Source organism: Vitis riparia, chromosome 12, assembly GCF_004353265.1.
Source record: "Vitis riparia cultivar Riparia Gloire de Montpellier isolate 1030 chromosome 12, EGFV_Vit.rip_1.0, whole genome shotgun sequence".
NCBI classification, from domain to species: Eukaryota; Viridiplantae; Streptophyta; class Magnoliopsida; order Vitales; family Vitaceae; genus Vitis; species Vitis riparia.
In genome coordinates this window covers 17,442,719-17,469,208 of record NC_048442.1, presented here as the reverse complement: position 1 = coordinate 17,469,208, position 26,490 = coordinate 17,442,719, and the positions used below count along the sequence as shown (strand labels likewise).

General features: G+C 32.8%; 3 protein-coding genes across 4 annotated transcripts; 1 reads left to right on the top strand and 2 right to left on the bottom strand.

Annotated features, from left to right (window-relative positions):
* Positions 1-257: 257 nt before the first annotated feature.
* On the bottom strand, positions 258-3,470 carry LOC117926642 (protein NRT1/ PTR FAMILY 6.4). The gene is made up of 5 exons (XM_034845824.1): positions 3,349-3,470; positions 3,137-3,254; positions 2,833-3,050; positions 1,885-2,432; positions 258-1,338 (listed from the first exon to the last, which is right to left on the bottom strand). The coding sequence occupies exons 1-5, from the start codon at positions 3,349-3,351 to the stop codon at positions 441-443; spliced, it is 1,785 nt and encodes a 594-aa protein (XP_034701715.1). The 5' UTR covers positions 3,352-3,470; the 3' UTR covers positions 258-440.
* Positions 3,471-7,131: 3,661 nt separating this feature from the next.
* Positions 7,132-10,460, bottom strand: LOC117925860 (endoglucanase 11). The gene is made up of 5 exons (XM_034844969.1): positions 10,213-10,460; positions 9,904-10,116; positions 9,622-9,822; positions 9,190-9,453; positions 7,132-7,984 (listed from the first exon to the last, which is right to left on the bottom strand). Exons 1-5 carry the CDS (start codon positions 10,435-10,437, stop codon positions 7,322-7,324), a joined length of 1,566 nt encoding a protein of 521 aa, XP_034700860.1. The 5' UTR covers positions 10,438-10,460; the 3' UTR covers positions 7,132-7,321.
* An 8,960-nt stretch (positions 10,461-19,420) lies between these two features.
* On the top strand, positions 19,421-26,469 carry LOC117927108 (probable plastidic glucose transporter 1). Of its 2 annotated transcripts, XM_034846514.1 has the most exons (12): positions 19,421-19,725; positions 19,823-19,946; positions 20,372-20,572; positions 21,813-21,912; positions 22,525-22,637; positions 23,856-23,949; positions 24,044-24,200; positions 24,738-24,884; positions 24,986-25,059; positions 25,359-25,447; positions 25,739-25,853; positions 25,976-26,469. In XM_034846514.1, the coding sequence occupies exons 1-12, from the start codon at positions 19,518-19,520 to the stop codon at positions 26,171-26,173; spliced, it is 1,620 nt and encodes a 539-aa protein (XP_034702405.1). In that variant the 5' UTR covers positions 19,421-19,517; the 3' UTR covers positions 26,174-26,469. The 2 variants fall into 2 exon arrangements, with proteins under 2 accessions (XP_034702405.1, XP_034702406.1); XM_034846515.1 differs by lacking the exons at positions 21,813-21,912; positions 22,525-22,637.
* The last annotated feature ends 21 nt before the right edge of the window (positions 26,470-26,490 follow it).

Sequence of the window (26,490 nt, the reverse complement as noted above, 5' to 3'; positions counted from 1 at the left end):
GCATATTGTTCTTGGCATGGTTTCTGTCCTTCAAACAAAGTTCTGCTCAATTTTTGTGTCTAACTTCTATGTTAAGGTTGGTTTTGGGATCCGAAGGTTTTTAGAAGAGTTCTTTAGGAAAATCAGTCTAATTTCAGAGGCTTAGATAGCAAGAGCATTCTGATCCATTATTTGACATGTACAGGACTTTGCAGTCATGAAATATTTTTTCAGTTTTGTGCTATAAGAAAATTGAGATTTACAAAACAACAGTATTGTCGGACAAGAACATTACTTCTTAATGTATTAAAGGTAGGAATGCTTATACCTTTTGATCTGCATGTGAATATAACTAAAAATGTTATATTTCTTTCTTCCAAGATAGTACATGATTAAAATATAGTATGTGAATAGACTATAGGGCTAAAAATAACATAAACAAACAGTTGAAAGTGTATGATCTAAGGCTCCTCCTTTCCTTCAACTCTCTCTTTCTTCTCCATTTCGCTGGTGATACCTTCATTCCATCCCTTCTTTAGCTCATTCTCCTCATAAACATCAGGGCTTTTGTACTGTAGTGTCTTGTACTGGTGTCTCATTGCAAAGACAAGAAAAACCAAGAAATTCAATACTCCTAGGACTGCAAGCATCCAATAAAAGTTGTCCAATTTCCCCCTATTCAAATTGCTCCTAAGCCATCTCATGTTGGTCACTTTGTCTACCAGAGACACTAGCAAACTACTAACAAAGAACCCCATTGCAAGGGTGCTTAAAAAGAGTCCTGTGCTCATTGATTTCATCCTATCTGGTGCCTCTCTGATGAAGAACTCTAGTTGTCCTACATAAGCAAAGGCTTCCCCAGCACCCACTAGGAAGAACTGAGGTACTAGCCAGAATGCACTGATTTCAGTCTTGTGTTGAACAGCAGCTTCCCTCCTTTGCTTTTCAACAATAGCAGCAGTTACCATAGCCACCATCGAGAAAATGAGTCCAATGCCAACCCTCTGAAGGCTTGTAACTCCTCGGACATTGTGGGTGAGTTTCCGAGCACATGGGACAAAGATCCTTTCATTTAGGGAAGTGAAGAGAAGAATGGAGATGAAGAGGAAGACAGAGAAAGAACCTGAAGGAACAACAAAGGAGCCAAGTTTTCGGTTCATGAAGGTGGCTTGCTCAATCGTGAAAGTTGTCATTTGAGAGTAGACTGTCCAAAAGAGGATACATGTGGACCAGATGGGAAGGAGCTTTATTACCATCTTCACCTCTTCAACTTGGTTCACTGTAGAAACTATCCAAGGGTTGTCCTTGTTTCCACTGGCAGAATAATAGTCTTCTAGGATTGCAGCCTTGTCGAGACACCTAATCAATCACATGCACAATGAAATTGAGATCTTAATCCAATTAAACAAATCAATGAGAAGTTGATATCTATTCAATTTTAGCCACTTGACAAGGACATTATTTTATATGAATTGGGTTCTCCGGGACATTAGGAATGCATGGTTCAAGAGAGTATGGATGGTGTTGTTCTATAGTATGGATTCAAGTGGCTGGGCATAATATGGTGGGGAAAAGGGTCATAATTGGCCAAATTGGGTGACACTCTGTCTGAATTGTGTGACTTCGGAAAGAATGAGAATCAATGGAATTTTTATTCCTTTCTTGACAGAAACATGGAAGTTCTTGCTTTTTATAGTTTTGTAATTGCAATTTCACAGGACAAAATTTGAATTTGGAGAAATAGTGTAAAAGAAGACTAAGGTTTATGTGAAGTCCCCAATTGAAGCTAATTTCTCTCCAAAGAGTTGTATAAATCCATGTTACTCTTTCTCACTATGTTAGACAATATGAAATGGGTTTATAAACTTGGGATATTCATACAGAACTGTAAGAAGTCATGCTTACCTGAATCTTTGAGTGTGAGAGACCTTGGCATTGTGGTACTCATTCAACAAACTGGGATGAGAAGGATAAGGGAGGTTCCTCTTCCTCCAAGCCAAGAATATGACTCTCCATATGACAGTTAAAGGGCTACCTCGAGGCATCTTGAATCGGTAAAATGGTGTCCCACCAAGCAAGATTGTGACTGCTATCACCATTGTCACTGCTGATATTCCATAACCCCACCCTCTTCCCACATTATCTTGTATATACACCAGCACTGTTACTGCAAACAAGGAGCCTATGCTAACACAGAAATAGAACCTATTGAAGAAGAAAATCATGGCCTTCTCCTCTTTGGGATCAGAGTTATCGAATTGATCAGAACCAAAACCAGAAACATTGGACTTTATTCCTCCACCACCTAGGGCTATAGTATAGAGAGCAGCATAGAGCATGGCTAGTTGACTGCCGTTGGCCTCTATGCACTGGTGGTGCTGCCTCATGTAGTCACTGCATGAAGGGGGTCTCATGCTAGGAATGGTTGTGGCTACCGTCAACAAAATCACCCCCTGCAAGATAGAAAAATATCAGCCCAAATAGTTGAAATCCTGTGGTAGTAAAATGCCTTCCATTGACATCATACTGGGTGTTTCTATGGAATAGACTCAGAAAAAGTTTATCTTCGTCTTTAATCTGTGGATCTAAGGTATGGTGTCTATGAAAAGATGAAGGATCAAGATCAGGATCAGGATTTAGGATGTTGCTTTCCCAAGATTTGGCCAAATCAACGACAGTTCAAATTCAGTCAACTTAAGGGATAAGCCACCACATCATAGTATCATGACAGCATATTTCTATAAGTTTCAAAGTCTTCCATTTGATCTACTAGTTTTGGTTAAGGATCTACAGAAATGCCAAGGCCTAGATTGCTAATGAGTTTAATTTTCATAATGTTAGTTCAAACCTTACCAAGGCAGTTATGGATGCAAAGATTGCAACTGTCAAGTAACGGCCAAGTTTGGCATCTGCTAAGAAACCGGCTAGGAGGCCAAAAAGATTAAGAGTGCCCATGAAATTAGTCACGATTGTTGCTGATTTTGCTGCTGAAATATGCAGATTTTGGACTAAATATGTCACTAAATTCATTGATATCCCCATCACACATACCCTCTCCGCAAATTCAGTTCCTACAACAAAATTATGCTTCACATCAGCATAGAGACACAAAATCAACATTAGAATACTTTTTGAAGCCATGGTAGTAAAGGAAAACCTAGAATGAGCCCTGCACCAAGCCATCCCCCGGTTCGTGTCTTGTCCACAGGGTTTCCCCTGAAATCCAGAGCTCCATCATCTGTACCGTCTTTGCCAGCATGGGCATCAACTAGAACCTGTCCAAGTTAAGAGAAATGGGATAAAGAACTCATTAACAATATACACTAAAAATTTAGCACAACCTGTAATGTCGTTTGAGAAAGTTGTTACCATTTTCGCAGAGGGAGAGGGAGAGAGAGAGGGAGAGAGAGAGCAGTGCTGAAATTGGACAGTTCGTTGTGGAGTTCACAAGGGAGGGATTGTAGTTGATATAGACTGAAGTGAATGATTGGGGTAGAAAGTATGATAAGAGTCTGATATTAGTAGGCATCTCATGGCGTCCACATCTTGTTGTGGCACAAAAGTTAGGGCTTGAATGATTACAAAGTTTGTACCATGTCATGGCATTTTGGACTAATCATCCTGTGGCCATGGTGCCTGCAGCCCTGTTCTGGACTTTGGCAAGTGACACTTCTTCATTGCAAAAAATGCCTCTTATCATGATAAACATGACAAATATGAGGGTAGACTAGAAAGCTCATGTCCACTCATTTAGGGCTCCTTGGCCGTTCGCCAAGTGTTCAATCCAAAGGGAATTTTATGGTGTCGTTTCTTGATACATTGTGGTAGCCCCACCATTTTCAAAATCTTCTTCCCGCAGAAAACAAATGGTGTGCTCTCTGGGTTCAAGTTCAAAAGGATGATTAAAACCCATTTGGAAGAATGGCCAACTCAACACTCGTTTCGAAGTTTTAGAGTTGTAAGTAACTGCTTGGTGTGTAGTAGTCCTCAATAAGACAAGAAAAACTCTAAAACATTTTGAAGCATATCTTCTTCATATGGGTGGTGATGATCCCCACTTCTTCAATGACATGGTCTCTGGTGGACCAACCCATCAATCATAGGTCAATTTCAGTGAGATGCCATTCAAGATATTCTAAGCCCCCAGACCTTTTACAATCATTTTTCCCTTGCCCTCAACTCGTGCCAAACATGAGTCAGGAGGTTAGAATTCGTGATTATTTTTTCAAAGAGAGGTCAAAGATTTTATCTTGTTCTAGAACACCTTAGCCCTTAGGTGTCCATCCCTCCAGAAAAACTGTAGTTTAGCTTTTGAAAGATTCCTCATCATAGTCCATTCACAGACTGCTGTTCAAGGTAGGCAAATTGGAGACTTGCTGTAGTCAATTTTTGGTAATTTTGTGTCTAGGTTCAGAATTTTGAAAATGAGGCTGAAAATGCCCCCCCAAAAAAAAATAGACCTAATTTGTTTTGTTATTTTGGCTGAAACCCCATAAAAAAAAAAAAAAAATTCCAAACAATTTAGGTTGATAGCTGGTATTTGATCCCAAACTGGGTAGAGAAGAGAAAACAATAATTTAATAAAATTAAATAATATATAAATATTCTTAATTTTATTCGTCTGACATGCTGAATTGGGTCGGTAAACTAGCCACCTGCTCCTTCAAAATCATCCTATAGCTTCATCTGAAATCCTTATCTATCTCATCCTCTTATCTTCCTTTTCTCATCCACATCAAAAATTCGTGTTTAATATTTTTTTAATAAATACTGGGGTTGGGGTTGGCATTTGATCTTGGAATAATATCTTCTTCTCTTTCCGTTTTTTATCATATCAAAAGTTGTCACCAAATTTTATTTTGACACGTGTAAAATAAAAATGGGGTAAATTTGATTAGGATACAAATGATGTGATTACATTATAATAAAAAAAATTAAATTAAATCAATGGATAAAGCTTTCTTTCCCTTTTTGTTCATCTTTTGAACCACCCATCTGACCCAATAATTTTGATAGAGTCTTATCATGAATCTATTGATACTCCCCTCCTTTATGATTAGTCTTTTGAACCGCCAATTTGTCTTCTTGACCACATTACCAACCCCACTTTCCAGGCCCCAACCAAAACTGTTGTGTCAAAAAGTTATATTTCATTTTCATGCATTAATTACAACCACATTCTTTTGCCGGGATTCTTCTACTGGTTTGGTAATTATTTTCAAAAATAATTGTTAAAAATTATTTTATAAATTTAAAATATTTTTAATCTATTTTTAAAAATAATTTTTATTTCTAGTATTTTATTTATAATCATTTTATATATTTATATAATTATTTTTAAAATAGTTTTTAGAAAATAAGTGAAAATAATTTCAAAATATTTTTTAAAAACATAAAATAGTTTTATGGTTATCAAACATATTTTCCTTTTTTATTTTAGGGAACAAAAAACTATTCTTAAAAACTACTACCAAAATTAACCCTTCATTATACCAATTCTCAGCTACATTGGTATATAATGAATCTCTCACATAGTATGCTATCTTGCTTTTAAACCACCCAAAAGTCAATTTTCCAATTTCATTTTCATTTAAGGGGAATTTGCATCCAAAATGGTTTTCCCTTTCATTTATTTCTTCTTTTTCCTTAGAAATGGCAAGGTTTTAGAGATAGGCCCTACCTACAATGGATGTTTCAGTCCAAACCCCTTTCTTTGTTCTCACATCCCACATATTTTTTAATCAAATCACAAATTTTTAAATTTTGTTATTGTATTTTGTTTGAAAAAAATGTAAAAAGTTAGGTAGGGCTTGGTTTGAAAAAGGATTTTAGTTTATTTTTTCAAAATTAATTTTTATTTTTCTATTTTTTATTTTATTTGTCATATTTCTTATTTAAAAAATGTTTTAATATGCTTATATTGAATCCAGTAAAATAAATTAGTTTTAATATAAAAAAATGTATAATAACTCATAATATAACAAATGAATAAAATATTTATATAAGATAATATTTAAGTTTAAATATATATATATATATATATATATATATATGAAATAATATTTTATTTATAATTATTTTTTATATTTATTTATTTTTATATTATGGGTTGTAGGAGTTAAAATGACCATTAAATTTAGATAAAATATATTTTTTATATAGAGAAAAAAGGAGATGGAGAAAATACAACATAGTCTTTTTAGTGATTTTCTTATAAATGATTGATGAATATTTAAATATGGTATAAATACAATTTTTATTCCAATTCAGACTCTATCTTTTATTTTAATTTAAATATACATATTAATATTTTAATTAAAGATATTATCTTTTACTAACGTTTTAGCTCTTAGCATTGCCAACGTAATTGGCACATGACATGGTAGATACAACATGAATCCTTGTTATTCTCCTTTATACAGGTTTTAAGTAGAGGCTATTATAGAACCGTGAGCAGACTTTTCCTTTTAGTTTTTTTTGAAGAAGATGGGGCATCTCATGATCTATAATTTTCGACTATAATCCTTATTTACTTGTAACGCGCATTGTTTGCTTGCAAAGAAATTCAAATGAAACATCAAGACTTTTAATGTCTCGATGTTAACAAGTGTGGTCGGCTCAATGAAACGTCATTGATACATGCATCAGACATAATTGATGGACATGATAAACGTGATGTAATTGATGAACCAATATGAGATGTTTGGCCGACACAACGCGATATAGTTGACAGACACAATTCGACATAGTTATAACTAAAACTTAATAATTAAAAGGTTTTGCCTACTCATAATAGTTACCACACGAGTCTTACAAGTTCTCTTATGTGATTCTATTATCTTTTGTTTTTTATTTTTTATAAATAAAAAAACATATTTTATTTTTCTTAAAAATATCAAACTTGTGTTTTCATAGTTGAATTTCCAAAAAAAAAAAAAATCACTATACAAACATGATTTTTTTAAAAATAAAAAATAAAAATAAAACCTAGTGTAGACCAAAAAACAAATGGTGGCCATTTCCTTCAATTTTCTTGTTCTATAGCTTTCCTCACAACTTTTCTAGTTACAAATGACTCAATTGAAAATAGTCTTGAACTTTTTTTCTTACCACCCACCCTCCTTCAACATATGTAAAAGCTATATCACATAGTTTACCAACAATTTTTACCTTTATATTTAGTATTATAAACATTAAAAAATTGAAGATACAAATCGGGCTTGATGGGCCAGATGGGCTTTGACTCAGCCATCAAAGAAGCACTCTGATAAAAATGTAAGAAGCCCACCAAGACAACAAAACCAAAAAGCCCATTATAGAACTCAAAACACTCTGTATTCCATTAGTAAGAGGCCACCAAATTCTGGGTTTGGCCATCCTCATTCTCCTCTAACTGTAACAATTTCCCAAAAACTCCGATCAGCGGCGCCGTATTATATGTGCAGGCCTCGGTCTGCACGTAATTTCCCCTCTCGTCCATGAAATTGTCCTGGCAATCGGGTCCTCCCACCAACGCTCCGATGATAATGTTCGGGTTAGGCTCGGGTCGCCCATACCAATTATCATACCCTTGGGTGCATCCTATGAACCCCTTGTTCTCTCTATACGAGACAATTGAGGCTCCCCTGTGGTGGACCCTTGTGGGGTACTTGGGCCCAAAGCCCACTAGGTAGCTCATGTTCATTGGGTTTGAGCCCAATATATAATCAACCTGAGATTTGGCAAATCTGAGCAGCTCTTCATGGCCAACTGACCCTCCATGGCAGCTGAGGTTTTGGTTGGAGTTCCGGAGGAAATCGGAGTAGACGGTCAGGAGAAACGCCGCCGTTGAGACGTACTGCATGTTGTTCCATTGCCGGATGTATATGAGGCCGCCGGGGGTGTGATCGACGTCGCTGCCGTTGCTTTTTCTCAGGCATGAACAAAGATAGAACTCTGCTTTTGATCTGTATTTTTCAAGTATGTGACTATACTTCTTGTGTTTGTGTTTCTCTTCCATAAGCAACTGCAAACAAGAGGAATATAAAACATTAAAACCATTAGGATAATTTCTCTACTTTTTTTCCTCTAAATTTTGTGACACCGAACAGACCCTAGTAAAACCCATGAAAGTTAGACATGCATATAGTCAAATGTGACATGATGAGAACCTAGGAATTGAAAATCCATGGAAAAACTCGTCCATGAAAAGGGGAAAGAAAGGGCCAAAAATGGACAGTTGCACCCATGTTAGCCCTTTTGAATGGTAGCTTTGGACCCCGGCATGTGTCCCTAGTGTACTGTTCTCTACTGCTCTGACAGTAAATCTAAAATCAATAGACCCCAATTTTGAATTTGCTCTCAAAATTTCAAACACCCAAGCACCAAAAAGGAAGAGATCTACTGCAAAAGAAGATCCAGAACAGTGGGTCTGCCCTAGTAAACAAGGTCGTGCCTCCTCCAACCCTAATAAATGATGAAATTGTAACCATAAACTTTGCCTTTTTCAAGTGGCCCATAGAGGCCCCCCATCTTGAAAGATGGAGGAACCCAATTATATGAGCAAAGATTATAGCTTACAATGACTGCACCACACATGGTTTTGGGACCCTTTTTTTTTTTGGCCCTTTGAAATGGAAAATTTGTAAGGAAATTTTTTTGGGGGGCAGAGTCTGAGAGAGATGGGAGCTCTGACCACTAAATTTGTGACAAATGGTGGCTGTCTTTTTTGGGTTCATCATCCATTAAAGAGCTGGCCAACACCCACATGGTTTTGTGCTCTTGATCTCTCTTTCTTTCTTTTTTGTTTTTTTTTATTTTAATTTATTTGAACCCACCCTCATATGATACCTTAATTGATGGTCACTCTAGTATAAAGGGAAAAGTTTGATTTAAAGCATATTGGCTCATCTTTGAATCAAACAAAAAGCACCAAATCATAAGAGATCTAATAGGGAAAAGAAGAGACACTATACCAAAACATCAACAACAACAACAGCAATAATAATAATAATAATAACGCTCAACTATTTGAACAACCTCTTTTTCAAAGACACTCTTTCACAACAACCCTTTGCACAAAACATAGAGAAAAAAAAAATTCTTTCTTTTAAGTTCTAATTTGTATCAAAATAAATTTTAGAAAGGCAAACACAAAGTAAAAGGAAACGACTTTCACCTAGAGCCTAGAGCCTGGAGCTGAAAGAGAAAGTAAAGAGAAGATTAGACTACCTGAGAAGCGATGATTTGAAGACCAGCGTACTTTACATCCCAGCTGAATTCGGAAATGGCCCAGCCAATGCCACCAAAACAATGAGCTTTGGTGATAACATACTTCAAATACTCCTCTCTGTCGGTGGCCTTGTAAAGCCACAAAGCTGCCCACAACAACTCATCCATGTACCCACTCACCGACGCATAGTACTTCTTCACCACTCCCACACTCCCTTCTTCCTCATCATACTTTCCTCTGTACTTGTCCCCAAACTCAAACAACTGCATGCCCACCAAAAAAATATTCATTCATCCATTCTTTCTTATAATCCCTCTCTCTCTCTCTCTCTCTCTCTCTCTCTATATATATATATATATATATATGAATACATATCAGCAACTACTCCCCAAATTAACCAAATCCACAAAAATAAAAATATTGATAATCACCTGTTGGGCATGGTGCAGTAGCAGGTGAGAGTAATGTGGGTTTGTTTTCCTGAACACAATCGATGCTGCTGCCATGGCCGCCGCCGTCTCTCCGGCCAGATCCGACCCTGGGTTGCTCTCGTCCACCTTGTAGGCTTGCCTCGACGTCGTCATGTCCTCCGGCCTTTGCCAGCAGTAGTGATCAGTGTCACCGTCCCCCACCTATAACCTCCAACATTATAAGCTACAGAACCAGAAAATATTCGAACTCTTCTTGAGCGAATTATCTGGTAGTATCATTACCTCTGCCCATAACACATTTGGGCTGGTGTGTGCCTTGATGAAGTAGTCAGTGCCCCACTTGATCGCCTCGAGTGCATGCTCCAATTCTCCGGCGCTGCCGATCTCGTTCCGGTATTCAATCACACCCCATGACAGCATTGTCACAGTGAAGGCCATTGGCAGCCCGAACTTGACGTGATCGCCGGCATCATAGTACCCTCCGACCAAGTCCACCTACATTAATCAAAACACCATAAAAACAACCTCAATTATCACTAAAAATTGAAATGCCATTTCTTTCCACAACTGGGTGTTCTTGTTTCCACTCACTCCTTGCTCCAACCCATCGGTTAGCCCCGAATGATCACGCCAACCCACGCGCTGATTATGCGGCAGCCGCCCCGACCGCTGCGCCTCGAAGTAGAGGAGGCTCTTGGAGAGAGCGTCGGTGTAGTTGTGGGCTTGAGAGGCGGAGATGAGGGAGAGAATGAGAACGAGAAGACGCCATTGTTGAGCAAATCTGAAGCTCTGGTGCTGTTTCCTCTTCTTCTCCATTTTCCCCTTCAAACTTTTCTTTTTGAAGAGGGAATCTGGTGTTTATAACTCTCCCTCTCGTCTTCGTCACGTGCCCCTCACATGACAACCGGAATTTATGGAAATATTTATTAATATTTGGAATTTCTAAAAATGGAAAATGAGATTAGCATACTATTTATTGAAATTAACTAGTGGGGTTTATGTTAATCACCTTTTATTAATTGTTGATGCAAAGAAAACAATGGAAATCAACGAGGATTTGGACCCGATTAAATGTACATTGATTTTGGACAAAAAAAAAGTGTCATTTAATTGGACGGTTAGAAATTTATAGGGATGATGCCAAGGCCACATCATACGGTTTTTTTTTTTTGGAACTCTTCGTGATAGGAAAAGACAAGTTACCCCATTAAATGATGTCGTAGACTTGTATTTTCTTTATGGTTAAATTGTAATTACATTAAATGATTTTTTCAACTCAATTTAATACTATAAATAAAAATAAAAATGGACATAAATCCTGATTTAATATAAAAAGAAGGAAACAAAATTATAATAATAACGAGGTTGATTTTCATATTAATAAATTTTTTATTTTCATTCTTATTTTGAAAACAATTTTAAAATACATTCATAAACGAAACCAAAATTAAGGGTCTTGTTTAATAACTATTTTTAAAATAATTTTTAAAAACCATTCTTTAAAATGGTTTTTAAAATTTGTTTTATAATGTTTTATAAAACAAAAATTCATTTTAAAACCTAAAATGTTTTTAATATTTTTAAATATATTATATATATAAATTTTATATCTAGTATTTTATTTTTAATCATTTTATATGTTTTTATAATTATTTTTTAAAACAACTTTTATAAAACAAATTAAAACAACTAAAAAATACTCTTTGAAAACACATGTTTTTGGTAATAAAAATTAACAAGTAGTTTTTTTTATTGTGAAACGACTTTTTCTTATTTTTTGTTCTAGAAGACAAAAAACCGTTTAAAAACGGATGGTCAAACAACCCTTAAATTTCTATTTCACACTTCACTATTTTCCTAAATAGTGAATATCAAGTTCGAGGAAGAAAATGACTACTAATGGTCATTAAAATTGTTCCATTTACATATCTAAAATACATATCTCATTAATTATTGTAATTTCCATTTTTTTTTGTCCAAATGATGCTATTATTACTATGATCACTTACATATATAAAATATATTTTTGTGGTATAGGCTTTAAATGTTAGATTAGGGCACTCATAAATTTTGTACAAACATTGAAATCAATGTATGAGTAATTAATTAATTAATTAATTAATAATTAATTAGCAGTCCATAATAATTGAACAAATCATGGAAAGAGCAAACAACATGGAAAGATTATTGCTATTATTGAGTACATCAATCAGTCCAATATCAATTGTTCCTTATCATCATGTTCTCTAATTATTAAAATTTCATCTCCATGGGTGTAAAGTGAGAATGTAATCCGCAAATTAAAAGTATATGAAAAAGAAATAATATGTTATTATAGCACCGACGACATTATTAAAATGTGAAACTCAAATTATACCATGGGAAAAGTACACTTTATGCATTCAATCTTTTACCTCTTTTATATACTTTGCCTCCTCGTATTTAAAACCCGACACTTTATTTTACTCCTCAAACTTATTAAAAAATAATATTTTATAAATTGTAAAAATAATTGTTTATTTTTACATTTTGATTCGAATTTAGGTAAAATTAACTTTGAACTGACAACTTTAAAATGAAATTTCTCAATCATATTTGAATTTGAATTTTTTATTTTATAAAAACATTGACTATGTAATTCAAAGAGTGACAACTTTAAATTCGCATAAAAAAATATTTTTCTTTTTCATTTTAACTTTATTTCTTCACTTATCACATTATTTATTAAATTTTTAAAAAGTTTGAGAGATAAAGTGTTATTTTTTAGCAAGTTTAAAAGACGTAACATTTAATTTGAAATTTAAAATAATAAAATATAAACCACTTAAAAAGTCGAAAGGGTGAGATATATTTAACTTTTATATTTTTAAAGTTCCCTTTCACATTAATTTTAGAAAATATTTTTTAACATTTAAATTTTTTTATTATTCAAGCATTAGATATGCTAAAAATGTTTTCTAAAATTACTCTCAAGCATATTCTTACTCTAAAAAATATTTTTGAAAAAAAAAATGATATTTGGCCAAATTTAGGAAATACTTTTTAAAAATCTAAAAATTCGCTTATAAAATTATAAAATTAGTTATAGTGTTTTTTTTGGATAAACACATGATAAATCATTATCATAATTTTTTTTAAAGAAACACTTATATTAAAAATACTTTGAATAGAAACACTATTAATTGCACTCTTAGAATTTATTAGCAGTGATTATAAGAAATGTTTTTAGTCTAAAAAATCTTTTTGAAAAACCATATAACAAAACACTTTTTAAATTTTGAAAAAAAATCACTTATAATATTTTATGGAAAAACACAATGCGTTGGATAGTGTTTTTATTTAAAATATTTTTTTCATATAAAAATGCATTATAGAAGAATCACAGAGATCATTTGACAATAATTTTAAAAAAGGTTTTCACCATTTTTAATATTTAAAAATATTTATTAGAAATATTAGCAACGATTAAAGTCAATTTCTTGTCTTTGGAGCGATGTGATTAAGGTTATTTTATAAATAAATAAAAAATATTGTCGGTGGTGTGCCTTGGGGCAATTTCCAGAGGAGCAAAAAATGGAAATGTGGATTGTGTACGGAAAGAGCCTTGAATTGAGTTGACTGACACGTTTGAAGGTGTGACCGGCTTGGCCAGTCATTTTTCCAGCACCGACTCTTCGGTGGACCTGCCCTTGTTCCCTGACCGACATTCCGGTAAATCCACATTTTTAATACAGACAAATTTCCCAATAATCTGGGAAATATTTTCCCACCTCACTAAAATTCAAAATTTTCATCCCCTTTGTCATATTTTTACTTTCTCAACGTCCGTTACGCCCCCGCCCCACTTTGGACAGACTCAATCATTTGAATTCACTCCTTAAACCACCATTTTTCAATTATATACTTTTATTTATTTCTCACATGTTTATATTAATAATTAATAATTTTGGATTATAATAAATTATTGCATTTTTAATTTTACATAATTATATTATGTGAATTCCTTAATATTTATTCTATATTCCTCTAGGGAGTTCAAATATAAAAATTAGATTTTTTTTATATTTATTTTCAACAAAATCACTAATAATGTAAAATTTTTAAAATATTTTCATTCAATTCTTATTCATAATGCTTTACAAAAAATAATTTAAAATAGTTAAAACTTATTTTAAAAAATAACGTGTCAACAAAACAAATTATTTCTAGTCTGATGGATTTCTTGGTTTTTATTTTTAAAAGTAAGAAATAGTTATAATTTATTTATAAAATACGGTAACTCTAGTAAAAAAATATAGATTAACCTTTCTTGTGGATGGTCTAAAAGATTCACGGGACCATTTAATAGGTAGAAGCGTTAGATGGTCTATACAAAGGATAATGACATAGTTAACATTAGCTAATGACTCTTAATTTATTTCCCATTATGATGAAATTTGAAAAGATTATTAGGTTTTATTAGTCAAAGTTATAGACTCGTTGAATACATCAGGTTGTACACATGTAACTCAAAACATCTAAATTTACTTTATCTTTGAAAATTACTTTTAAATTTTAAAAAACTTGTTTTCGAAAAATATGTTAAGCATATATTTTTTTTATGTTAGAAAATTCTTGTGCTCTTCCCTTAAATAAAAGCAGATATATACACCAGTAAAATTTGTGGTCCTTTCATTCTCCCATAAAAATATATGAATGTCAGTGGAATACACACCCCAATCCTTTTCCATGAAATTGGTACAACAACAAACCCTGCTTCAAAAATCACTTTCTTCCATTTTGTCACCTTCTTCTTCTTCTTGGAATTTATTGTTTCTTCTCATTGGACCACAGCCATCATCCTTTTATCAGCAGACTGTAGTATAAATACTTGCTTTTAACATAAAAAAAAAAAAAAAAAAAAAAACAAAAAACAAAAATAAAATAAAAAAAGAAGAAAAATTCTATTTTGATTTTCCAACCACAAAAAAATAAAATAAAAAGTGGGAATTGTTTTGATTTTTCTTAGTTTTGTAGCCAGCTTGCAGTGGCCTACATGGTGTAGTGTTGATGTCCTAGGAATTAATACCTACTGGTGTACCAAATCAATTATTGATGGTTAGGTATACTATCCACATTTATTTGATCTATTTTCCACCCTTGGAGTTCTATGATCAAGTGTAATATAACCATAAGGCCTTGGAGTTATATCGATCAAGGCTTTGTCTCAACCGATGACTACTAGATCTAGAGCTTCATTTTGCCCCATAAGTCACCTCGATCAGTTGACATGGCCAACGATCAGTTGACATGGCCAATCAATCGATGCCTCATTTATTTGTTCTATTTAAAATATGAAGTTTTAGCACAAAACATGATAATAAAGTAGATATCAACTTCTTACAATCTTGAAAAACTTTTATAAATGTTATTGACGAATTTAAACTTAAGTTTTCCTCAAGAATATTTTTATTCAAATTAAAAATCAAATCATTTAAGAACTCATGGATGAATCTTTCAATGTGTTTAATAAGAATATATAATCCTAACTCAGTACATCTACAATCTTACTTTATAAATCTTTTTTTGATTTTTTTTTATTTTTTATTTTGCTTCATATATATTCTTTTTAATGATTCCAAGAAACTCATACCTAATTATAAAAATGTTAAATTCAATTCTTATTTTATTATTATCAAAAGATAAAGTTATGTTCAATTTTCAAAAAACACTAAAGAATTGAAAAAATATACGAAAAAAAATGATTTATTTATATTGGGTTATACTATGAAAAATATAAAAGAAAATAAAAAAATAATTAAAATTATTTAAAAACAACTTATGTATTTTCAAATTATCTAATCTTTATATTAAAATTTTAAATGAGTTTAAAACAATATATAAAATAATTTATTAACTTAAATTTTTTTTTTCTTTCACATTTTATTTCCTTCTACTTTTTTTTATTTTCATCGAACTTTCCCTTATATTTCCGGTGACCAAACATACCCCAAGATTAATAAAGCATTATTATACAAATAACTAACCCTATATATATATATATATATATATATATATATATATATATATATATATATATATATATATATATATATATATATATATATAGATGAATTTTTTTATTTTCTTTCACATTTTATTTCCTTCTACTTTTTTTTTTCTTTTCATCGAACTTTCCCTTATATTTCTCGGTGACCAAACATACCCCAAGATTAATAAAACCTTATTATACAAATAACTAACCCTATATATATATATATATATATATATATATATATATGTATATGTATAGGTATGACATCTTTTTTTCATTGAGTTTTCCTTTGTATTTCTTGGTACTCAAACATAACCCAAGATTAATACAATATTATTATACTAACAACTAACCCAACATATATATACATCGGGTTTTCTATTGTATTTCTTGATAACCAAACATAGCCTACGATTAATACAGCATTATTATACTAACAATTAACAGTTAACCCAATACATATATATATATATATATATATATATATATATATATATATATATATATATATAGGTATGGTATCTAAAGTTACTTGAAGTTACTTGTATCTTTTCATCGAGTTTTCCTTTGTATTTCTCGATAACCAACATAACCCAAGAGTAATACAACATTATTATACTAACAGCCAACCCAATATATATATATATATATATATATTGGTATGACATCTAAAGTTACTTGTTGAGTAAGAATTTTATTATTATTATTATTATTATTATTTTATTTGGATTTAAAAGTGTTGGAGCTAGTGTGGAAGAAATTAATGGTGAGTGATGTACCAAATGTATAGTTGATGGTAGGTATACCATCTACGTTTCCATGAAAAATATTTGAATATTATAAGAATCTAGCACAAGATTTACTTGGAATTTGATTCATTATTATTATTGCCATAAATGTGCTCCTAGAGAAAAGGGACACCCTAATAAGTAGACCCCAAACCCAACTTTATAAAATGTCATATCTGCATGTCTTCAAAGCTTCCTTGAAGGCGCACCCCCTTGATTTTATTTATTTATTACAAACTCTAGACAATAATTGATTTCTAATAATCTCCTGTCCTTAGCACAAGAGTCAATGCATCCATAAGTACCATGGTACTAAACCATAGTTGAATGAGTTGATGGCAGGGCTTGGAGGAATTTTCTAACCCCAACTCAAATGGGTTGAATTTGGGCTAAGGATTTAACCTCAAATCCAATTTAATATTTTTTTAATAATATTTATATAAAAAAAAGTGTTTGATATGAAATATGGATTAAAAATTTGGTGAGGGTAATTTCGTCCATAAAAGATTATATTTCATATTTTTAGAAGATGAAGGTTATTACTCTAAATTTAAATTTTTAATATTTTTTTAATCAAATAACTTCATCATATAAAATATCATCACTCAAATCATTTTTTTTAAATATGAGACGTATAAGTCTGTACGCACAAATTTCAAAAATTAGCAAAACAAAATAGAAAAATAATATGAATAAAATATTTATTGAAATTAAAAATGTATTGTGGGTACAAAATTTCGAAGAAGCATGTAGTTGGATTTTCTTTTTAGGATTTTTTTCTTTCTAGTTTTTTTTTTAATTTTTGAATTTTCTCCCTTTTTTGATCGAAGATACCTCTATTTATAGGTGAATGAAGATAGAGAATTTGAATTTCAAATTCCCGAGTTTTAGTTACTTAATTTGAAGGATTTAGTTCCTTGATTTTAGCAAATTTTCTTATCGGGAAGTTTTACCAATAAGATAATAATAATAATAATAATAATAATTTTCCACTAATTTATTTATTTATTATTATTATACTTTTTATAGTTAAAGATTAAGGAAATTTATTCATAAGAGGATATATATTAAATTTATTCATTTTGAAGATGAAATTAATAATAATTTAATCCACTAATTTTTTTTATGTCTACAAAGTCATTCAAGTAAAAGAAAAAAAGAAAAAAAATCACGAACAATGATAGGAACGATGGTAAATAGAATTTTGGATGGGGAGCAGTGATTTGATTAATAATTCTTTGGATAATTCTTTGTTTTGATTCTTCCCTAATGACAAAAATCAAATTATCAAATTACAGTGAGTTTAATTCATAATGATCATATATGGAATAAAAAACAACTTTAGTTATCAAATAATTGAACAAAACCGACAAAATTTCATTGCAAGTTCCATGCATTGAAAAGACATTTCAAGAATTGTGTGATTGAGGAGGATTTGTTGTGCATAATGGACACACATGTGCTAGAAACCCACATGACTCTAAATACCAAGGCCCTACAAAAGATATGACCATTGTTTCCAACGTATACTAGCTCTTCATTTTAACTTACTCTATGTTTCATTCTCAAAAGTATTATTATTATTATTATTATTATTTTATATATTTGGTATTACTATAAAAATATTAAAAATCAAATATAATTAAAATTGGTTATAAATTTATATTTTTAAAAATTATTTAATTTATATATAAAAAATAAGTGAAATTAATTTTAAAAATATATAAAATTAATTTACAAACTTTAAACCTTTTTTTTTTTAATATTTTTTTGATATTTTTTTTATTTTCTATTTTTTTTATATTTTATTTTCTTAGTGATCTTAGTATAGCCTCTAGGCTCTTTACAAAGAAAAAAAAAATACATATAAGGAAATAACAGTAAAGGAAAATATAAAAAATTAAAATTAATAAATTATTTTTATATATTACTTTAAATTTATTTAACTTATTTAATAATTCTATTTAAATATTAAATAATTTAAAAATAAAATTAATTTTATTCACATCCCTTGAGGTTTTTGTTTAATATACTTAGCCCCTCATTAGTTTGAAATTTCATAAAATGTTTTTTCTGTTATTCTTATTTAATATTTTTACTCATATTTCCTTAATTCAAAATAAGAGAAACATTTGATAAATTTTCAAACTTTACGTGAATTAGTTTATTTAGTTAAAATCTCAAAGAAAATGAGTAAAATTAATCATTTTAAAATATATATATAAGTTCCTTACTAATTTAGATTATATTTTATTTATTTTTACTATTTTTTATAATAAAGCAAGATACGAGAAAATAATTTTTTAAGTATTTTTTTCTTGATACTTTTTCGGGAACAAAGTTAATATTGTTATTGGGATTGGGAATTGTTAGAATGGGCCTACCTTCGCTGATTTGGTTGTCCAAAAATGGGCCGAAGAAGGATTGCTTAAATCGGGCCTTAAAGCTGGTCCAGCCCGCTAGAAGTTTCAGCCCACAAGGTGAAATCAGATTAGGCAGATGGAAACGTGAGGTGGCATTGCAGGGAAGAGCGCAAAGTGCCAACTCACACCCCATCACTTGCTTAAAAACTAGTGGGTCCCGCAGTTATCCAATCGAGTAATCTTTAACACGTTGTACCTCTCTGTTTGTCACTACCAAAATTGCTGGTTCCACACCCCATCTTGTACTATTATTTATTCTGGATATAGCAATTTTTTATATCACTTCGAATTAATTATTTTATTTGGGTAATAAAGTTATTTTTTAACTTAAAAAAAAAAAAGTGATTTATATTGAAAAAATGACGATATTACTAAGCAATATAGCCATCATATTCGATTACTTATTAAAAATATTAATAATTATGCTTTTATTTAATAATAACAATTTTTTTTCATATATTAATAATGAAAATAATTGATTATTATTATTATTTTCCACGTGTAATTGATATATGAACTGTACGGTCCAAAATGAATAAAGCCCGGCAGTCGGAACTCCTTTCACGCAGGCTGAATTTCAAGAGCTAAGGATGAAGAGGAGACTCATCTCCCCGATTTTTTTCTAGTCCGAAACCGAAACGAACCTCCTTTATGCCGATGTGGGCAGCTACTCTTATTCATCAACCGCTTTATGTGGTTCCGAAAATCCTCTCTCCTCAATCAAACCCAAAACTTTTCGCCTACCCTCTCACCAAGTCCAAACCGAAATGTCGCCGTTTCGGGTTTCGGTCTCGGTCGAAAAAGTTGGAAGTTTCGGCGGCGAAGGAGCAGCTTTCCGAGTTGCACGCCCAAAAACCGGGTCAGTTTTTTTAAATCCTTACGAAGTGGTTTTTGATTTGATTATGATTTATTCGAACCGAGTTTGATAGTGGAAATTCGGGAATTGGGTGTTGCAGATGCTAAGAAAGTAGCAACAGAGGAAGAGGATGGTGATGAAGGGTTTGATTTAGGATGGTTGCCTGCATTTCCACACGTGTTGATTGCTTCTATGTCCAATTTTCTCTTTGGTTATCATATTGGGTTATTCTCTCTCTCTGGTTATATATATTTATGCATATGTATGTATTGGTGTGTGCATGCATGTATCCGTTTTATCTGCAATGAATATATTTCAGATGAACTCCTGCACTGGAATTTTAGTTAACCCTCGTTTGGTTGCTGAGAAAACTGAGGAAAAGGGAAGAGGATATAATTTTAAATCTGTTGCTTTATGTTGTTTTAATTTCCAAAAACAATAAATTCTATTCAACCTGGGTATTTGTAGTAGGCTCGGCTAAGTACAGATTGTTGTTTTATGGCCTAAAAAACAATAAAAAGTCTAACCCTCAAAATTTTGAATTATTTTATTTTGTCCAATTTGATTGGTCTTCTGAAAATCTTATTAAAAGTTTTCCCTTTTTAATTGATTTTGTTGTTAACCTAATCTAGCACAATATCTGTTTCAGAGAAATGAATGGTCCTATTGTATCAGTTGCACGAGAGCTTGGTTTTGAAGGAAACTCAATCCTTGAGGGTCTTGTGGTGAGCATATTTATTGGTGGTGCATTCATTGGGAGCTTAAGTTCTGGTTTACTTGTCGATAAATTTGGTTGTCGGCGCACGCTTCAGATTGATACAATACCATTGATTCTTGGTGCATTGATAAGGTAATTCCCATTTGCAATTGGATGGTTTTGTCCATGGTATCTCCTATTTTTTGGAACTGGACATGATTTATATGGATATTTATTTTAGAATATGATCAATTACAGTTATTGGAGAAACATATGAAACTTTATTGTAGTGTGACTTTGTTGAATTTTGGCAATAGATTCAGCACAAGTGTGAATCATACTGATTAAAGTCTTATTCAACCTGGAACTATTCCAACACTACAAAATTTGACATGTACAATTAATTTAGAAATTGGACCCAAACATAAAAATAGGCACCATAGGCAATTTGGTAGCACATCCAAGCATGGATTTGTGGTCCAAGGAACACATTATGGTCATGACAGAGGCGAAGCGACCCTTGCTGTAACTGCAGTAGCAGGTAGAAAGTGATTTGTAGAAGTGGGGAACTGATCTAATGAGACAACAATTGGGAATAAAGGATTGAGCTGAGGGAGAGAAAGGGCGGTCTATGATAGAGGATAAATGGAAGTTTTGGCTTGTTCTTTCCTTTGCATGTATGCAGTTTAGTCATGAATGGAGTTTAAGGTCTGTTCGTGGGCCGCTATCAGTTGTTGGAGTCTTGAAGTTGTATTATGAACGTCTTGAAGGATTTTTATCAGTGTGGTTGGGGTCTGGTCAGACCAGTAGAGCATCTGGTCAGGGTAGGTTTTATTTGATCTAGAGTTTTATTAGTGTTTGATCAGATCCCAAGTTCCTCAGATGATAATGAATGGGTCAGTCTTACACCACAGGTCTCATGTCTTTGATTCTTCCCATTTCTCAAGCCTTTACAGTGACTGTTGTTTGCACTTGCTCAACCTTGCTTCGCTCTCCAAGCATGTAGAAGTTCCTTTAATTTGCCTTTTATAGAAAACTGATTGTGAAGGTGTTCGCTTTTCTGTTATTTGTGTAATTTTACGCCTTAATACTCATGGATCTATGTCACGTGAAAATTTCCTAGCAATATTTTTTTGCCTAGATTATCCCAACAAACACCATGTGTCTTCTATTCATACTAACAAGCACACAAATGACAAAACCATATATATAGTCATGCTTCCATATCTAGATTTTATGGAGTTTCAATACTTTCTAGACCCTTGTGTTGTGTTCACATAATCATAGATTCTTTCATGTTGAACTTTGATTTATTTTAAAAGATTGATTTTATTATTATTATTGTTGTTATTATTATTATTTTTAATCTCTGATGCCTTTCAATTTATACCAGTGCTCAAGCACACTCTTTGGATGAAATACTTTGGGGGAGATTTCTTGTTGGCCTTGGTATTGGTGTGAACACGGTTCTTGTTCCAATATATATTTCGGAGGTACTGCTTGATACAAGAGATGCTCAGTTTACAAATTTCTTGAGTAGAAACTCCAATTTTCAATATATCCCACATAATGCCTGGAATTTGATTGTTCAGTTACATGCACTGCCTGTGAAATGGCTTTTAACCTCTTCATATTACTTAAAACTGGTTACTGTTCTGTCTTTATTCATCATTGCTTTTCCCTAGTTCAGAAGAAAAAGAAGGATGGGAAATTGGCTGAATGTATGGCAGTGATGGAAATCATAAGGGATTAACCGTTAAAGAAGTCTGCTAAACGGCTGAAAAAAGTATCTGGTTTTCTGTGTGATGTACATTAAACCTTGAACCCACCATATTAATTAGATATGGACCATGATGCATCTTTGAGAAGGGTTTTCCTCAGGATTACAAAATTATTCTAGCTAAAAGGTGCCTGAAAATGCAAATGGGGTGGTGTAAGTGAGAAATACACTTTAGGACTGATGTTTAATTTTGAATTCTGGAGTGTTTCATTATCTGCGTGCTTTGGAAGATGTAGATAGAGAGAGAAAGAAGGTTATTTCTAGTATTAACCATTATTTTAATAATTTTCTTTGTTCACATTTCCCCCATTGTTTGGTGTTGTAGGTTGCTCCAACAAAATATAGGGGTTCACTGGGAACATTGTGTCAAATTGGCACATGCCTTGGGATTATAGTATCGTTGTTTCTAGGAATTCCCTCAGAGGATGATCCTCATTGGTAAGACTCTTTTCCCTCTTTGTTTCTCATGGGTCTGTGGGGCATGGATCCATTGGAGACTTATTTCTTTCCCTAATTCTTCTGAAAGAATATGGTTGAGGCAGTTGGATTTATGCTCAATCTCAAGGAATTCCTACTCATCTGATTTTCTTGCAACCTTGCAAAAAACCCATGAACTTTCTAATAATCTGTAAATTGCGCATATGGAAGTGCATGCCAAGTGGAGTGACATATGGATCTTTCATGAAAATTTCCATTCCATATGATGCTAATTTTCTAAGATTTGTTTCAATCTTTACTGAGAAACTAATTGGGATTGGTGCCTTGAAAACTAGTGAAGGGGACACATATTTTAGCATTCATTTTTTCATATAGGATGCATCAGTAATGATTTGTCTTTTAACACCATTTTGAGTATCACAAAACATGTTTGAGTTCACGCCCTTGTTATGTTGAACACCTCATATCAGTGTTGAGCACTTCTGTGTTTTTGTTATTGCTGCATAACTTAAATCCTGAAGTCAATGGCTATAACAATCTTTACCAACGATTTTGGGAATTTTAGAAGACAACAAGAATACATGATGGAGAAAATGACGCATATTTTCTGCCTCTCCCTCCTTATTACCTATTGAAAAAGAGAAAAAAAAAAAAAAAAAAAAAACCAAAAAAACAAGAAATAAAGGAAAAAAAAAAAAAAAAAGAGAGAGAGGAAAGTGATGGAGTGCATGGATTGGGGAAAAAAATGTAAGCAGACATTATCATTCTCAAAATGATATGAAATAGTTGCAGTAGTTTGTGATTTGCAATTTATCAATTTTCTATTTTCTGAATGATTCACAAATTATAGGGAGAAAATGGGATTACTTTTACTTTGATTTACATATGCTTATTGAGAACTGAGAAACTGCATATCCATAAAAAAATTTCAAACACATCATGGTAACTTTCTTGACAATGATGCTAGACTTTGTGAGAGCTTATGCAGAAACACATGCACATTCAAAACCTAGACTCTGTCATCTAGTTGAAAGTTGCTTATTGCACTAATATTTATCAGATAAATAGGCATCTAAACAGGCAACAGAGTTAGAGGGATGACATGCATTGACACATTATCTTTGAATCAGAAATGATCATTCTTCTAACAGATAGTTGGAAGATTCTTACTCCTGTTGGTGATGGTTTGGATGGAGTTTAATGAATTATGGTTTTCAGGTGGAGGACAATGCTGTATATTTCAACAATTCCCGGTTTTATTATCTCACTTGGCATGCAGTTTGCCGTTGAAAGTCCCCGCTGGCTATGTAAGGTAGGGCTCTGTTTCATCATTCCATGCATAAGTCTACTTCTCCTCCTCCTTGATGAGTTTTTCCAAATCTGTCAATCATTACATTGTTTTGTAGGCAGGTAGATTGAATGAAGCCAAAACAATTATCCGCAGTCTTTGGAGAGTGTCTGAAGTTGACAGAGCAATTGAAGAATTTCAGGCAGTCATTAAGAATGATGGTAGTGACTTGGACAGCAATTGGTTAGAACTCCTTGAAGAACCACACTCTAGAGGTTGTATTAAGGTGGTTGATAGGTGTCATATTTAAATGCATTTTATGCATTGAATGCTGTGAGTTTCACTTTTATACACCACATCATCGGTAAAATCTGTTGGAGCGTGATTTTAAACTCACTATTTTTTATTTTTTATTTTTTAAAGTTATGAGAAATATATGGGAGCTCGAATGGTTGACATAATATTTGCCTTGGTTGAGGAACCAGAATTCAAAGAAATATTTGTTCCTTTGACGTTGAAGCTCAGGGTTGTAGTCAGCTTGCCAGATCTGCTGGTTTTCCATTTCCCCTGTCCACAACAAAATGCATGGACTAATGCATTTTACAAAATTATATTTTCTCCTGATTATGTTCATTGAATTTCTGAAAACCACCTATAAGATGAGAATTTATTCAGGTGTCTTTCAAATATAAGTGATGGATATTCTTTTTAATTTAATTGTGGTCTACTTTCCAAGTTATAATTAGCAAGATATATATACATAATATGACAGTAACTCCAGAGTTCCTGACATGGATGTTATATGGTCGCAGTTGCGTTCATTGGAGGTACCCTATTCTTTCTTCAACAGTTTGCTGGCATTAACGGAGTTCTTTATTTTTCATCATTAACATTTCAAGATGTTGGAATCACAAGTGGGGCTTTAGCAAGCTTGTTTGTCGGAGTTACCAACTTTGCAGGTTTGGAACCTGATATATATAGGCATTCATTACTACTTATCAAACTATGGTTTTGGTTTTAAAATAGCTTCTCATTCTTGGTGATTGGTGATAATCTCCAGGTGCACTTTGTGCATTGTACCTGATGGATAGGCAAGGGAGACAGAGACTTCTAATTGGGAGTTACCTGGGAATGGTAAGTGAAATTCTCTTACAAGCAATTAAGCTATTAAGGAGTAGCCAGAAAATAGCATGCCATTCACAGAATCTCACACACTGACAGAGAGATGGGGGAGGGGGAGATTTTCCATGCACACACACATAGGGTCATTTAACTTCATTGAGGAAGGAGTGTTCTCCATTCCCCGAGGTTTGAAATTGAAATTCACCACAATAGGCAAGGCTTACTCTCATTGATGCTACCTGCAGTTGAATTGAAATGTATATTTACAGAATTGCTTTTGATACTGAATTACAAACTCTGTTCCTCTGCAGGCTGTTTCGATGTTTCTCATCGTCTATGCTATCATTTCGCCAGTGGATGAACAACTTGGTCACAACTTGTTAATACTGGGAACCTTGATGTATGCTGTCTTCCCCTTGCAGCATTTTAAATTGATATTAAAAAATTGTCTTCAGGGGAACCTTGACAGGGTCCTGAATTTATTTATTTATGTTTTTTGTCACTCTTTTCTTTCCCCAGTACACATCATGTTGTTCTTCACAGGATTTATTTTTGAAGCAAACGTGGTTTCCAACACATACCTGTCCTATTGGACCTGCTTGATGGCATTTTCCCATTTGGTTTTGTGCATATCTTGGATACAAAAAAACTCTGTTGAATTGGATCTCCCTTTCAATTTGTACTCTTATAGGTACATATTCGCCTTTGCCATTGGAGCTGGTCCAGTAACCAGCCTCATTATACCAGAGCTTAGCAGCACCCGGACGCGTGGGAAGATCATGGGCTTCAGCTTCTCTGTTCATTGGGTATGTAATAGTTGTGATGAATTTCCAAAATTTTCCTCAAAGAGAGGCTACTCTTAAAAATACCAGCACCTGGATAACAATGTCAATCTTATAACAATTCAATGTGTATGTCTTTGATTCAGGTCTGCAATTTTGTGGTAGGATTGTACTTCCTGGAACTAGTGGAGAAATTGGGAGTTGCTCCAGTTTATGCCAGCTTTGGTGGGGTTTCCTTGCTGTCAGCAATATTTGCATACTACTTCATAGTTGAAACCAAGGGCCGTTCCCTGGAGGAAATCGAAATCTCACTAAACCGCAATTTCCCGTCTAGAGATCGGTAACAACCACAGTTCTCCTCCCAAGTTGGGGATGACTCCATGATTGAGCTCGGTTCCTGAGATTGTTCTGCCTCGAAAGGTCACAAAGACGGATGACTGATTGGTTTGTTCTTATTTATCAGATAATCAAACATTAATCTGGAGTTCCTGATTTGGAAGCCATTTAAGGCAAAGGCGACCATGGGTGGGTGATCATCAATAATGTTCCTTTTATTTGGCATCCAGATCACATTGTTTGTACAATTTGTTTTTCTTGAAAAATTATTAACTAAATAGTAAATTATAGAATAATTTCTAAATAATATCAAATATGAGAGAGA